At 43.3% G+C, this 17,055-nt stretch overlaps 1 protein-coding gene across 1 annotated transcript in view; it reads left to right on the plus strand.

The window, feature by feature from the left end:
• LOC119952109 (ecto-NOX disulfide-thiol exchanger 2-like) overlaps nt 1–17,055 on the plus strand; it is a 336,912-nt gene that overhangs the window by 276,405 nt on the left and 43,452 nt on the right. Inside the window, exon 11 of the mRNA XM_038775673.1 lies at nt 1,852–1,966. Within this exon, the coding sequence (XP_038631601.1) occupies nt 1,852–1,966 (115 nt within the window). The remainder of the gene's footprint in view (nt 1–1,851; nt 1,967–17,055) is intronic.

Here is a 17,055-nt window from a genome sequence, read left to right on the forward strand (position 1 = left end):
GAGGACATTCTTAAAGTGTTTCTGTGGCAGTGGCTTTGAGGGATTAGACCTTGATGCTGGCTCTCTCACTCGCTTTAAAATGGCCTCTCTGCCTCATCTGCTGCAGGGATCAAGAAAGGCCGGACTTGGGGCTCCAAAATTAATCAGAAAATTGCAGAGCCAGGCTCCTTGAATATAAGTATTACACCCTGTATTTATCATCCAAACAAATCCTGTGGCAAGAAAACTAATTTTACTGTACAGTAACAAATGCTGTGCCTCTCTCTCAAAGACTATAAAATAAAATGGCCTCACTGCCTCATCTGATGTATAGCTCCACAGCAGGCACACCTGGGACTCCAAATTAAAATTAGTTTTCAGAATCAAGCGATGGGCCTTTTCTTTACAGAAATGATCAGCCCAGGCTTCAATGTCTTCCTTACAAAAAAGCTTTATTCATTTAGGTATTCTTGGAAAAGTTTGTTTCAGAGTTTTTGGGGAAGGAAATCCTACGTCCTTTGAGTGCAATCAACGACTCTCCTTGCACTCAATTCAGGATTGTGTCAATAAGGTCACAGGATCCTATTGCGAACCAGCACAAAATGGCGATGTGAAATTACACAAAACAACATAGAGCAATGCTATGCGACAACAACGCAAAGCGATGCAAGATCTTAAGTGAAGACATAAATCGGGAATTTCAGACCTCAATGTTAAAACATGAGTTAAAGGAGGGGAAACCCAAAGCGAGGACTTACTGTATCTGTCTTTACTTGTCAATGTTATCTCCATAAACTGTCTCAGTAAAGTAGACACATCTTCATCTATGAAAATTAATTAATTAATGCCATCGTAGTCAGCTCTTCCCATCCGCACTAGAAAATTGGTGAGTACAAATTGTGGAATTTCTCAAATGCATAATTTACAATGCATAAAAGTGGCCATATTGTTTTAAAGTAAGGTTTGCTTTATTCCATTTAATTCTGGGGCTATCAACCTGTGTTCCTCTAAAATGACCTGTACATCAAAGGTAAGCTTATTTTCTATAACATATATAATCTGCAGAAGTTCAGAGGCATCTTTAGGAAGATATAGGGTGTACCAGGTTTCTTGACCAAAGGAATGTGCGGTAAGCAGATTGTCCACCTATCCCTAAGGAGTAAAGCACAACTGCTGAAGGACTGCACACAAATTAAATTTATATGTAAAATTAGAGTAATGAAGAGCAGCTCCAAGCTGAATTTGTACTCTTTAGGGGCAAAAAGTCAAGTGAGTTTAAGTAACTGCTCAACATGGTATATCATATATCTCATTCTAAAGGCGGAACAAAGAACAATTTCTTAATGGTTTGTTCTTTTATTATGCTTTGCTGTTTAACAAAACTGTATTAATTATATAAAAGATTCTCAGAATCTGATACCCATTCCTTTAAAGAGACTGAAGTTTACCAACCTTAAAATATCTTGTCGAGAAGCATTATGAAATCACTGTGCTGAATAACAGTTTTGAATAACCTAAACGATTTTTACATAATTATTTAGCTGTTAACAGTCATCATAACATCTACTTTTTAAAATTTTTAACATTACAATGTGATCATATGAATGTTTGTGGTCTGTGTTAACACTCACTTTCTTTAATTGTTTTTCTTTAAACTTCACAAATTTTGCTCTACATTTTTCAGATTTGAAATTTAATCTGGGTGTATTGTTTTCCAAAGTAGCAAACATTTTGAAAATTGGACCCTTAGTTCTCTGTAAATTTACAGAAAACATACAAAGTGGCAGGTATAGGTCAGTGGTATACCAACCATTTTTTGCTTGTGAAGTACTCCTTGTGAAATCAACCAAAAGCCTCTATCCACATTCTCAGGAAATTCGTAACATCCATAATGATGAACTCATGAGCATTCGACGTGAAGAAGAAATGGAGATGTCTGATGATGATATGGAAGAAATGCCAGAGAACAAAATAACAGATGAAGCAGGTATGAGCTGCAGAAATAATGTAAAATTCTAACATATATTGTCGCTCAATTTTTAAAATTCAGGCAGATGCTGAAAGACCTAGTCTTCCTAATTATTGTGTTCTTGCGTTCATTACGTGAACAGTGCAGTCATACCTGAATCTTGCAGATCGTGAAGAGCACTCATCACATTTAGCAACAAGTTGTATTTATATTTCACCTTCAAAACACTTCAGGGACTGTAAGCAGACAAAACATGACACTGAGCCAAATGATATTGGATGGATGGTCTCAAGCTTGGTGAAAGGGGAGGTTTTTAGGAGGATCTTGAAGGAGAGTTGGGCGCAGAGGTTTAGGGATCAAATTCCAAAGCTAAGTCCCCCTATTGGGAGCAGTTGCAGCCTGTGTATAAAATTGAGCAAAGAAAACAAAATTATGGCAATGGCTGGATTTCAGAGCAGAGGGAAATTACAATGAATGTTCCCTTTATTCAGTACTAAGACCCGTGCTTTCAATATTCCTTGATGCCTTGGACTTGATTTCAATTTTTTTTCATATTTGCAGATGAGACAAATCCTGGAATTTTTGTAAATAGTGAGAAAGATGGGAACAGACATCAAGAGCATAGGTTGGTGGAATAGCTGGACGAGTGACAGAGGCAATTCAGTGTAGAGACGTTTGAAGTAATGCATTTTGGTAGGAAGATTGAGGAGAGACAGTACAAGACAAATGGTACACTTTTAAAGCGGGTGCGGAAAAGAGACCTGGGTACATTTGTGCACAAATCATTGAACGTGACAAAACAAGGTAACAAAGCGGTCAATGAAGAATATGGGATCCTGAGGTTTATAAAAAGAGTTCAGTACCATAGGCAGGAAGTTATTCTAAACCTATATAAAATACTAGTTTAACTCTAGCTACAGATATGTGTCCAATTCCAAGCACCACTCTTGACAGAATGGATACAGAAGAAATTTACTACAGTGGTTTCGGTGCTAAGGAATACAGTTACTTGGATAGACCGGAGAAGGTGAAGTTGCTTCTCATTAGAATAGAGAATGCAAGGAGGAGATTTGATGAGGCATTTAAAATCATTGAAACATTTTCCAATGGCTGAAGAGTCGATAAAAAGACACCGATTAAAGTGATTGGCAAAATACCTCTCAAGGCGTGACATTAAGAAAAGCTTTTTTACGTTATGATTTCAAATGCACTGCCTAATAGGATGATGCATGTGGAAAATAGCCTTCAGAAGAAAGTTGGATAAATTCAAGAAGAACAATATTTAGGGAATGGGGGAGTGAGGTTAACTCGACTATTCTTTTAAAGAGTGGCACAGACTCTAAGCTGAATGATTTCTTTCTGTAATATACCATTCTATGGTTGCATGCATATCCAATCAAAATGTTCCTAAGTCTATGATAATTACACTATTCGTCAACTTTAATTTCCATGAAAATAATTTTATTATGAAGCTTTGGACCATTGCACTTGGAAGAGGTAACTGATGTCAGATTAGAACAATGATAGCACTTCCACAGTTGAGTTACAAGATTGTGGGTCCAGTCCCAGTCCAATGGTCTAGATGGTGGTTAAAGACTCGACGCACTAATATGTGTCCTCATAAGCATTATTTCCCTTCAACGTGACTAAAAGCAGATTAACTGGTCAATCATTTCCTTGCTCGAATACAAAATGATTGTCCTTATTTGTCTACTTAGCAACCGCATTTCAAAACAATTTCTTGTATATAAAGTAAGATTTTCTGGAAGACATAAGTTACCACATCACTTGTTTTGTTTCTTCTATTGATATCCAGTCCTGCTTTTCACATTACCAGTTTTTTTTTTTTAAGTTGTAGCCCCCAAAATTGGGGGGGAAAAATTCCTTTGTTGCAAGCTTTTAAGCATGATTTTTTTTTTTGGAATATAGCATGCAGTGTTTTAATAGTGTGTATCTCTGTAGCTGTTCCTATGAAATATTAAGTTAAGACTTTTAGCTTGAAAATTCAGCCACAGAGAATATTCTCTCTGCCTGAATGGCGAGGTCTGAGCAACCCCCAATATTGCATCTTGGGCCTCGTTTGAATTGAGTCAGTAATTTGCGAGAGAGCAGCAAGCAGCACACCAGTAAAGCACAGTGAAAGATTCACCAATTGCAGGGGCACTACACAACACCTTTTTTGGACCTTTACCAGTGCTGCCACGTGGCTAAAGGTCTTGACCATTATCTGTGCAACAAATGGAATAAGAAGGGTCTTTTGGGCCATTGAGCTGGTTTGTTTCATATACATATGCCCCATCATGGATTCTATCCACATCAACTCCTGAAAGATCTGACGAACCACAGTAAGAACATTCGATAAAATTACTTACTGTAAAATTACCTGTAAGCATTACTCTATAATTATCCACACTAAAATCCATTTGCTAATTTGCCTGAATGCGCAGTTGTTAAAAGCAACACCTATGGTTGCATTAAGGCATAGAGATCAGGGAGATCCCAATTTAATCTCTGATTGGCGCAAAGTTGTTTAGTCTCTAGTGTTAACTTTTGTGCCCCAGGATCACAGAAGGAAAATTATGATCAACATTCCATTGCTTCGGATATCTAAGTAGATACCCTCTGTAGATGACCAAAGGAATATGAAAACAAAGAAAATATGTCAAAGAATCATAGAATATACAGTGCAGAAGGAGGCCATTCGGCCCATCGAGTCTGCACCAGCTCTTGGAAAGAGCACCATACCCAAGCCCACACCTCCACCCTATCCCCATAACCCAATAACCCCACCCAACATTAAGGGCAATTTTGAACACTAAGGACAATTTAGCATTGCCAATCCACCTAACCTGCACATCTTTGGACTGTGGGAGGAAACCGGAGCACCCGGAGGAAACCCATGCGCACACGGGGAGAATGTGCAGACTCTGCACAGACAGTGGCCGAAGCCGGAATCGAACCTGGGACCCTGGAGCTGTGAAGCAATTATGCTAACCACTATGCTACCGTGCTGCCCAATGGCATGGCAGAATGCAACCCTGTTTGACCCCACTGCTGATCTCAAAATATTCTGATGTTAACTCATCATAGCCGATCTTATCCATCATGTTGTCTTGGAAAGAGAAGATCACACAACTTGGGAGAGCAACCAGTTTTTCCGAACAGCTTAAATGGACCGCTTCCGCTCCGTTGAATGCTTTGGTTATATTGATGAAGGTGCGATATGGTGGTCTGAACATGGCATTTCTCTTGAAGCTGCTGGGCTGAGATCATATCAGTTGTGGATCTTCGAGTTCTGAAGATCCACAATTTATGCAGTAGGTCTTCCATCATATTAGGAAGTAAAGCCAACCATATCAACCACAAGGTGAAAGCACTCAGATCAAAAGAAAAGTAGCGAATGCCAGAAACATGGCAACATCTACACCTCCTGCTGCCGGGGGAAAGCGGGCAGCATAATCAAGGATCCCTCCCACCCGGCTTACTCACTTTTCCAACTTCTTCCATCGAGCAGGAGATTCAGAAGTCTGAGAAACGCACGAACAGACTCAAAACAGCTTCTTCCCCACTGTCACCAGACTCCTAAATGACCCTCTTATTGACTGACCTCATTAACACTACACCCTGTATGCTTCAACCGATGCCAATGCTTATGTAGTTACATTGTATATCTTGTGTTGCCCTATTATGTATTCTCATGTATTTTCTTGAATTTTGTTTAATTCCCTTTTCTTCCATGTACTGAATGATCTGTTGAGCTGCTTGCAGAAAAATACTTTTCACTGTACCTCAGTACACGTGACAATAAACAAATCCAATCCAATCCAATCCAGCATGGCCCACTTCTCCCACAGTGCTCAGCAGGGAGATTCCCCTCTTGTTGTTGCAGTACTGGGCACCTTTCAGTCAGCTGAATGGCATGTTTAGCGGTAGCAGGCACCGAGAACCATCCAGCTATCTAACGGAATTGTCTCAAGCCAGGACAATTCACACCTCTTTAACCTGTGATTATCCGTCTCTCCAGTCGCACCGTTTGGATCTGTAAAGACTTAATTACAGGCAAAGACTCGCATTCAAAGTGTCATCTTTTATCATTGACTTTGTCTATATATGTGTTTGTGGAACCCACCTCTTTATTCACCTGATGAAGGAGCTGTGTTCTGAAAGCTAGTGATTCCAAATAAACCCGTTGGACTTCAAACTGATGTTGTAAGACTTCTTAGTGTACCCACCCCAGTCCAAAGCCGGCATCTCCAAATCATGCAGCAAAGAAGGTAGCTTTGATATGTGCTCAAAATCTTGGAGCTGTTTTGGTTGAATAAAGTTTAAAAAGTTGAATTTTTTTGCCAGTGGTAGAAGGGTCAGCCCAAAGACCCACATTTAAGGTAGTTGGTAGAAGAACCAAAGGCAACACGAGGAAGCAGTTTTACATAATTTATGATCTGGATTGCGCTGCCTGTAATGGTGGTGGAAGTAAATTGAATTATGGCTTTCAAAGGGAATTGAATAAATACTTGGAAATGAAAAATTTACTAGGCTAAGGGAAAGAGCAGGATTTATTTGATGGATATTAAGATAGCACAAATACGATTGGCCAAATGGCTCCCTTCTTGGATATATTGTGCTATGATTACATGGTCCATGCAAATGTGTGCAGCACCTTCAAATACTTCAATTTGTTTCACCCAGTTAGCTAATCAAAGAGAAGCCTGACCTCCGATATCCAACTCCATTTTATTTACAACAAAGTAAGAACCAAAATCACATGCATTATAAAAAAGCTATCTTTGGTGTCTTTCAAGAATGTTCTATCTTAGTTCAGAATTATAAAAAAGCTATCTTTGATGTCTTTCAAGAATGTTCTATCTTAGTTCAGATTTCTGGCATTCGATATTTTTCTTTTGATCTGAGTGCTTTCACCGTGTGGTTGATATGGCTTTACTTCCTAACATGATGGAAGACCTACTGCACAAATTTGTTTCTTGCCTTTAATGTGGAGCATGTACATTTTTAAAAAATATTACTTTAAAATAACCAGATCTATTTGCAAAATACTGAAAGAAAATCAAATTGTTTGATGTCTTTCAAGAATGTTCTATCTTAGTTCAGATTTCTGGCATTCGCTATTTTTCTTTTGATCTGAGTGCTTTCACCTTGTGGTTGATATGGTTGGCTTTACTTCCTAACATGATGGAAGACCTACTGCATAAAATACTGAAAGAAAATCAAATTGTTTGGACAACTTCAAAAATATATTTCAGTGGATTAAGATGGTAGTTGCATAAAAAAAATCAAAAGCCATCAGTGAATGAAAAACAGCCTGCTGGATTAGGAAGGTGTGTTTCCGTTCTGAGGCACTGAACTACAGTCACAGAGCTAACTCCATGGCAATGCTACAGATTATGGCATGTGCCAGAAAACTCTTTTCGCCCCTTTCATTCTTTCACCATACTTATCCATTTCCTTCATTGCATTGCCAAATTTCCTAGATATATTCAGTAAAGAACTGGACTACACAGATCATATTCTCCTAAATCCTGCAAAGTATCTTTACAATATATAAATCATATTCTACCAAATTCCAGTATATCCAAAATTAGTTGAAGGGTATATGATAGATTTTCCATCTATAAAATACTAGTCAGTTTCCTGTAAAAGGGAATTAAAATCAAGTGTTGCACTTAGACAAAATTATGCCTTCACTGACGAGGAGGCTATTACACTAATTCAAGCAAGGCATTTATGCCTCCCACTCATAATGGTGCTGTAGTGCCATCGCTGGGATTGAAAATAATTATGGCATGATGAGCTTATACACGCCATTCCTATTATAAATATGGACGTAGAAATTTATAATGGAAAAAATATACTCATAAATGCAGTTGCGAAACTTTTTATCACACATCCCCTGTGGCCTTTGCGAATAAAAAGTCAAGAAAAATTGATTGTTAAAGATGATATTGATGTGGAGACCTGGAACTTCTGCCCACACATTTTTTTTTTTTTTTGGATCCATTTGTAATACTGGCCTGGATTTTACAGGGCCCCAGGCATGATGGATTTAAAATTGGGTGCGACGGCAGGGGATGGCATGCCAGTCACCCTGCTGCTGCTGGCATTTAACCAATGCTGGAGAAGGTGGCGAATAACCTGCCCACTGTCCTTTAAGGGCCGTAAGGGCATCTTGCAGCTGTCACTGATGTGGAACCTCATCCCTTAAAAGACCACAAGCCTTGCCTACTGGCAATTAATTGCACAAACATCATAAAATCCGGTCAGAACCCGTGACCCGTCACGATGAGGTTGCAACCAGGGGCTGGTTTAGCTCACTGGGCTAAATCGCTGGCTTTTAATGCAGGCCAGCAGCACGGTTCGATTCCCGTACCAGCCTCCCCGGACAGGCGCCGGAATGTGGCGACTAGGGGCATTTCACAGTAACTTCATTGAAGCCTACTCGTGACAATAAGCGATTTTCATTTCACCTGTCTTTCTGGTCACCGGACCAGGCCACTTTTTCCAGATACAACCCTGACCTATCTTACCATGACAAATTTATAAATGTATCTTTGTATTCAATTAGTGAAGTATTACTGGTAGTGTTCTGATTTTCTAAAGCAAATATAAGAATGAACAGGTATAATTAACAAAACAGTAGATAATTAGTTATGAGATTCTCATGGCTCAATTTATGGTTGTGTTGTTCAGTGTGTGTTGGGCCTAGTTGAATCTCTACTCTGTGCTGAGTTAGGTCATCTCACTTATAGGTAATGGTATCAGAAGCCCTGGTTGCAAAAAACAATGGAGGGAAATTGACTATGGTCCTATTTTATTGCTGTTCACGGATTCCTGCCAGAAAGTCACATGCAGATTTTAGGTAAAGATGGTATTTGGCTGAATGATGATGCTGAACACAGTAGGACTGAAGTGCATGTGTTTCAAGGACTTGGTGGATAATGAGTCTGGGGAAGGGTGTGTAGATAGTCTGGGTCACATTGAGATCAAAAAGGAGGAGGTATTGGGCGTCTTGAAACACATTAAGGTAGATACGTCCCCTGGGCCTGATCAGATATACCCCAGAATACTGAGGAAGACAAAGGAGGAAATTGCTGGAGCCTTGACAAAAATCTTTGTAACCTCACTGCTGCAGTGAGGTCCCAGACGACTGCCAAATAACTAACGCTAACGCTGTTCCTTTGTTTAAGAAGGGTAGCAAGGATAATCCAGGAAATTACAGGCTGGTATGCCTTGCGTCAGTGGTAGGGAAATTATTGGAAAGGATTCTTCGAGGCAGGATTTACACCCATTTGGAAGCAAGTGGACGTATTCGCGAGAGGCAGCATGGTTTTGTGAAGGGGAGGTCATGCCTCTAACTTAATCGAGTTTTTTGAGGAAGTGATGAAGATGTTTGATGATGGTAGGGCAGTGGATGTTATCTACATGGACTTCAGTAAGGCCTTTGATAAGGTCCCTCATGGCAGACTGATACAGAAGGTGAAGTCACATGGAATCCTAGGTGAGCTAGCAACATTGATACAGAACCGGCTCGGTCATAGAAAACAGAGGGTAGCAGTGGAAGGGTGCTTATCTGAATAGAAGGCTGTGACTAACTGTGTTCCGCAGGGATCAGTGCTGACCTGTGGCTGTTTGTCATATATATAAATGATTTGGAGGAAAATATAACTGGTCTGATTAGTAAGCTTGCGGATGACACAAAGGTTGGTGGAATTGTAGATAGTGATGAGGATTGTCAGAGGATATAGATCGGTTGGAATTTAATCTGGACAAATGTGAGGTAATGCATTTTGGAAGGTCTAATAAGTGGGAAATATACACTAAATGGCAGAACCCTTAGGAGTATTGACAGGCAGAGAGCTCTGGATGTACAGGTCCGCAGGATACTGAAAGTGGCAACACAGGTGGAGAAGGTAGTCAATAAGGCATACGGCACGCTTACCTTCATTGACCGGGGCATTGAGTATATAAATTGGCAACTCATGCTGCAGCCGTATAGAACCTTCCATCTGGATTACAGCTCTTTGCACCCTACACCCTGTAAGGACTCCACAGCTTTCTCTCAGCTCCTTTACCTTCATCACATTTGTTCCATTGTTACCACTTTCCAAAACGGTTCTTTGAAAATGTGTTCCTTCTTCCTCAACCGTGATTTCCCACCAGCAGTTATTGACAGGGCCCTCAAAAGTGTGCGGTCCATCTCCCGCAGCACTACCCTCGCCCCTCCCCTCCCTCTCAGAACAAGGATAGAGTCTTCCTCCTTCTTACATCTCACCCTACTAGCCTCCATATGCAAAGCATAATCCTCCACCATTTTCGCCAACTCCAGCGTGATGCCACCACCAAATACATCTTTTCACTTCCTCAGCATTCTGCAGAGACCGTATCCTCCGAGATAATCTAGTCCAATCCTCCACCATACCCAACGCCTCTCCCATCACCCATGGGGCCTTCCCATGCAATCGCAGAAGGTGTAACACCTGCCCCTTTACCTCTTCCATGCTTAACATCCCAGACCCAAAACACTCATTCCAGGTTAAGCAGCGTTTCACTTGCACCTCTTTCAATTTGTTCTATTGCATTCGCTGCTCCCAATGTGGCCTCCTATTTCAGAGAGACCAACGCAGACTGGGTGATCACTTTGCTGAGCACCTTCGGTCTGTGCGCATTCAGGATCCTGACCTTCCTGTTGCTTGCCATTTTATCACAAGACCCTCCTCCCATGCCCATATGTCTGTCCTTGGCGTGCTGCAATGTTCCAGTGAGCTCAACACAGACTGGAGGAGGAACATCTCATCTTCCGTTAGGCACGCTACAGCCTTCCAGTCTCAACATCGACGACAACAACTTCAAATGATTAGCTCTAACCCACCTCAACCCCTTTGTTTTCAGCCCAGTTCATTTTAACTGTCTTTACCCATTTCTTTCTTATATATCCCTGTCCTTACCTTTTCTCCCCTTTACTTCCCCTTCCCCTCCCCCCAATCTACATCCGTCACAGTTTACCCTCTGATTTAGTTTCTGTGCTGTTTGGCCTTTCACCCCCTTTGTTCTCTCTGGGGACTGCCATTAGCACTCTGTTCCCTTGGTTTCTGTGGTTATTAGCACTCTTTCCCCTCGTTTCTGTAGCTATTAGCATTCTGTTCCCTTGGTTTCTGTGGCTATGACTCATCGTTCATTCTCTCACCCCACAGTATAAAAATGTCCCACTTTCTATGTCTTTTAGCTTTGACAAAGGGTCAACAGGTGTCGGAATATGGCAATTAGGGGCTTTTCACAGTAACTTCATTGAAGCCTACTTGTGACAATAAGCTATTATTAATAATAATATAACCATAATTAATTATGGTTGTCACAGTCCCAGGAGGATGTGGAGGCATTGGAGAGGGTAGGGGAAAGGTTTTCCAAGGTGGAGAGCATTAGCTATGAGGAGAGGTTGGATAAACTCTGTTTATCTCACTGGAACGACTGAGGGGTGACCTGATAGAAGGCCACACAACTATGAGGGGCATGGACAGAGTCGATCATCAGCTTTTTCCCAGGGTGGAAGAGTTAATTACTAGGGGACATAGATTTAAGGTGCCGAGGGGCAAAGTTTAAAAGAGATGTGCGAGGCAAGACTTTTTACACAGAGGGTACTGGGTGCCAGGAGCACGTTGCCAGAGGAGGTGGTGGAAACGGGTACGATGGTGATATTCAAGAGGCGTAGACAAATACATAAATAGGATGGAAATAAAGGTATACAGACCGGCAGTGTAGAAGGTTTTAGGTTAGACAGGCAGCATGGTCAGCGCAAGCTTGGGGAGTCGTAGGGCAAGTTCCTGTGCTGTACGTTTCTTTGTTCATGTTGGGTATACCCCGAGCCAGTTTAGCTCAGATAACTGGACAGCTAGTTTATGATGCAGAGCAAGGCCAACAGTTCAATCCCTGTACCCGCTGAGTTTATTCATCATGAAGGCCCTGCCTTTTCAACCTTGCCTCTATCCTGAGGTGTGGTGATACTCAAGTTAAATCACCACCAGTCAGCTCTCCCTCTCAAAGAGGAAAGCAGCTTATGTCATCTGGGACTATGGTGGTGGATTAAGACTGATTGAAATGCTAAGTGTTTTAATCAAACCTATTATTAATCAAACTGCACCAAGTTACTACTCTTAAATGTGTCAAAAGAAGATTTCAAAAGCAACATTAAAAAAAAATAGTGCTGTCAAGTGGCACTTAGCCAACCTTGCTCATTTGACTCTCAGTTTGGGTTCTGCCAGGTCGACTCCGCCCCTGACTTCATTGCAGTCCGGTCTAAACATGGACTAAAATGCTGAACGCATGAGGTGGGAGTGAATGCCCTGATATCAAGGTGGCATCATGGAATTCTAGAGTCAATAGGAATTACCCCCCCCCACTTCTCTCCACTGGTGGGAGTCACACATAGCACAAAAGAGGATGGGTGTGGTTGTTTGAGATCAATCATCTCAGTCTGGGACATTGCTGCAGGAGTTCCTCAGGGTAGTGTCCTAGGTCCCAACCATCTTCAGCTGCTTCACCATCAAAAGGTCACAATGGGGATGTTCACTGATGATTGCACCATGTTCAGCACCATTCGTGATTCCTCCGATACTAAAGCAGTTGCGAATCGGCACCAGAGTCACCAATGAGTGGAATACTATCCCACCAATCGGCACCAATAATGTTGCCAAATTAACTAGATATGGCAGTTATTAATGATATTGCTTTTCACAGTCGCCAGGTATCAATGATACCACCACAAGGCTTTACCGGATATCGATCAAAGACCAAACAACCAGTTAGTCAGTTCAAGTTCAAACATAGTTTATTTACACACAAGGATTACTTCGACAGGCAACATAAAACACTACAAGTTAAACTACACCTAACAACTACATTAACCTATACTTAACTTTAGGGCTACCAGCTCTTTGCAGATGAACAAGGCCTTTGCTCGGATCTTGCGTGGCTGGGCAGAGGAAGTGGCTTCATTTCTGCTGGGCTCGTCCATCTGGTAACGATCGTTGGTCTTGAACTTGTCTTCTGGTCGTAATGCTACACTTGGTTTTAGGCGTAGGCCGGGCCAAGATAGACCGAACAGGTGGCTGTGTCTCTTTTTATCCTTCAGGGATTTCGCGCTCTTTGGGGCGCTCCTTAGCTTTGGACCCAATAATTTGACAGGCTTCGATCACTGCCTTCGATTTTGGCCAATAAAGGGGCGGGTGCCTTAATGGCTGTGCTTGTCCTGAGCAGTCATTGACCTGGCTGTTTGGACTTTCTTAGCAAACGAAGTGGCGCTGGTTAATCTACATCTGTATCGGTTACCTGAGTACAGTCCTTTTGTTCTGGGGAAATGGGCCATTAGAATGCAAACGAGCGGGGGTTATGATCGCATCTAGCTATCTGGGTTGGAAATATACACACAAGCTGTGAGTGTGTCTGAGTCCTGGGTTGGTCATAATTCCCATGGTCCTTTGCAGGTAGCCATCTGAGTTGGCTATACATATGCAGCAGGACCTGGGCAACATTCAGGCTTTTGCTGATAAGTGGCAAGTAACAACACAAGTACCAGGCATTGGCCAACTCCAACAAAAGAGAAACTAACCATCTTCCTTTGATATTTAATGCATTGCCATCACTGAATTCCCCCCCGCTATCAACAGCCTGGAGGTTACCGTTAACCAGGAACTGAACTGGATCTACCATATAATTTGCTACAAGAGGCTGGAAATTCTGCATCAAGTAACTGACCTCCTGACACCACGAAGCCTGTCCCCCAAGTCAGGAGTGTGATGGAACACTCTCCACTTGCTTGGATAAGTGCAGCTCCAACAACACTGGAGAAACTTGACACCATCCAGGACAAAGCAGCTGACGTGATTGGTGCTCCATTCACTCCCTTCATCACTGTGTACAGCGGCAGCAGTGTGTACCATCTCCAAGATATACTGCAGCAACTCACCAAGCTCCTTCAACAGCACCTTCCAAACCTGCAATCTCTACCACCTAGAAGGCCAAGGACAGCAGATGCATGGGAACTCCACCACCTGCAAATTACCTCCAAGCCACACCATCAAAACTTGTAAATATATTGCTGTTCCTTCACTGTCACTGGATCAAAATGCTGAACTCCCTTCCAAACAGCACTGTGGGTGCAACTAAATCACATGGACTGCACCAGTTAAAGAAGGTGGCGCACCAACATCTTCAGTGAATTTGGAGATGGGCAATAAATTGCAACGGTGCCCACACTCCGTGAATTTTATTTTTAATCACAATTTAAAACACCAGCCAGTGATGTTCATGGGAGATTGTGGGCAGAATTCTCCCCAAAAATAACTTGTCGATTCAGATGAGAAAACCAGTGTGAATCACGTCGGCTGTTCCGGCACATATCCCCACGCGATCTTACCATTTTTTGGAGCAAGGGATGATCACGTTGGAAATGTGATGTGTGGGATCCGAAGACACAGGCAAGGCTGGGTCCTCCAAGATCGGGGCGCTGTTTTAAAAGTGCGTCGCAATCTCAGGATAAACCTACAGCCCCTTCCCTTCTTGCTGGCAAAGACCCCCTGTCCCTTCTCACCAGGCACTGCCCCTGACTCCCTTGTTGTTTCTGCCGGGGCCCTGTCGAGCCATGTCCCTGACCATCCAGGTTACAAAGGTCTCTGAGCGCTCCAGCATGAATATCATGCCTATCGCGAGAATTCAACAATGGCTGTGAGAAGGCCCTTGTTGAGGAACCCTTGCCGTTGATGCCTGAGTGATGCTAGCTGTTTATGTGGTGGAAAATACCTTCATTGCAGGCGTGCTTTTCAGACCACCTGGTCTTGCTGGGAAGTACTTCGGAATCAATGAATCATGCAGTGCTATAATAACAAGCAAAGCTAATCCCTCCTTTGATGCCACCTTCAGCTGTCAATCAAAAGGCAATGGTGTGTGAAATTCAATGTAAACAATCATGTACAAAGGGATTAAAGAAGGCACACTGCAGCATTGAACCCACAGAGCCTATTGAAACTTCAAGGGCAGTGAAATGCTTCTGCAAGAAATAAGCTGCAAAATGTCCTGAGAGGATTTCAGTGCTTTCCCCTGTTATGAGGTGTTCAACATGAAAGAAAGCCGATTTCATTGGGGATGTGAGAGCATCGGTATGGATCCCAATCTGCGGCAATCACCGATTTGCCCCGGGGAACATAGACGGTGGGTATCGACTGTGGCGGAGGGTGGGGATTGTGAGGGTGGGTGATTTGTTCCTGGAAGGAAGTTTTCCGATCATGAGGGTGTTGGAAGAGAAGTTCGGGCTGGTGGGAGGGAATGACTTTAGATACTTACAGGTGTGGGATTTTGTGCGCAGACTGGTGCCGTCCTTCCCACGCCTCCCGCCAAAGGGGAGGCAGGGCAGGGTCATTTCTAGGGGAGAGGTAGGTGAGGGTGGAGTCTCAGATATTTACAAAGAACTAATGGGAGCAGAGGATACACAGACTGATGATCTGAAGCTTAAGTGGGAAGAAGAGCTCGGGGGGGGGAGGGGGGGGGGGGGGGGGGGGGGGGAGATGGAGGACGGTATTTGGGCAGAATCTCTGGGCACAGTAAACACGACCGCAAAGTGTGCCAGGCTGTCTGATCCAGTTTAAGGTTTTGCACCGAGCCCACATGAGTATGTTTTTCGGGCTGGAGAACAAGTGTGCCAGATGCGCCGGTGGGCCGGCTAATCACGTGCACATGTTCTGGTCGTGCCCTAGACTCAGTTGGGGGAGGGGGGGGTACTGGCAGGGATTCACGGACATCATGTCCCGGGTTTTGAAAACTGGGGTGGTAATGAGTCCTGAGGTACCAATCTTTGGGGTGTAGGAGGACCCGGGAGTCCAGGAGGAGAAGGAGGCTGATGTCTTGGCCTTTGCTTCCCTGGTACCCGCCGACAAATACTGTTGGCATGGAATGACTCAAAACCCCCGAAGACCGAAGCATGGCTATCGGGCATGGCGAGATTTCTTGGTCTAGAAAAGGTTAAATTTGCCTTGAGTGGTTCACTATCGGGATTCGCCTGGAGATGGCAGCCGTTCATTGACTTCTTCGCGGAGAATTAATCATCAGCCGGGGGGGGGGGGGTAGTGTAGAGTAGGGGGCAGGTCCTTGCACGATTGGAGTCGTGGTTTGCACTATGTGTTATTTGCTTTTCCTTTTGTACGGTACTATACAATGTCACTGTTTTATATGCCAAAAATACCTCAATAACATTGTTTATTAAAAAAAAAGAATGGCGATTTCAAGGTTTCACAGACCCAAAGCGACCCCCATCCCAGGTGAGACCCCTGACCTGGCCCCTCCAGCCCAATCCGAGCCCTCGGCTCCCTTGAAGGTCCTCCTTCCCCCCCCCCCCCCCCCCCCCCCCCCCCCCTCATGGCATCTGGCTAGTGGCTGCTGTGCCCTTGTACTCCCTTGAGATAAGTGGAGAGGGGCATTCAACTTCTTGCTCCCCCTCTAAGTCCATGGAGGCACATGGTCCCTGGGTTTAAGGAGTCGTAGTGATTTGCGCCTGGATGGTTTCCCGCTTGGGGAGTGGGGTGGAGGGGCGCTGCATTTGACTTTAATCTCACTAATAAGATTAAAATAGATGCAGATTACATGTGATAATATCTCATCCTTTCTTGACCATGCCAGCTGGAGCCGGCCAGTAACATTGGAAACTGTTTGGCACCTGAAGCAAATCCCGTTTCAGGGCTCTTCCGACATAGCAGGATTTGTGCTGGGTGCAGTGTGGCTGGAGAATTGCCCTCTTTTGTGATGAATATACAAAAGTAGTTTGGATGGAAAAGGGGCATAATTTCTGCACATTTTTCACCAATTGATCATGAGCAGAAATTCTTTCCTTTGCTGTCTGGCTCACATATGAAGAATGACCAGTTTGTGCAGCACAGTGGTAAGCTGCCTCACCAAGCCAGGGACCAGGGTTCAATTCTGGCCTCGTGTGACTGGGTGGGATTTTCACATTTTCCCCGTGTCTGTGCGTGTTTACTCTGGCTGCTCCGGTTTCCTCCCACAGTGCAGTGGATTGGCCATGATAAATGTGCAGGGATAGGGCATGGGAATGG

This window comes from Scyliorhinus canicula, chromosome 17 (genome assembly GCF_902713615.1).
Source record: "Scyliorhinus canicula chromosome 17, sScyCan1.1, whole genome shotgun sequence".
Lineage (NCBI taxonomy): Eukaryota > Metazoa > Chordata > Chondrichthyes > Carcharhiniformes > Scyliorhinidae > Scyliorhinus > Scyliorhinus canicula.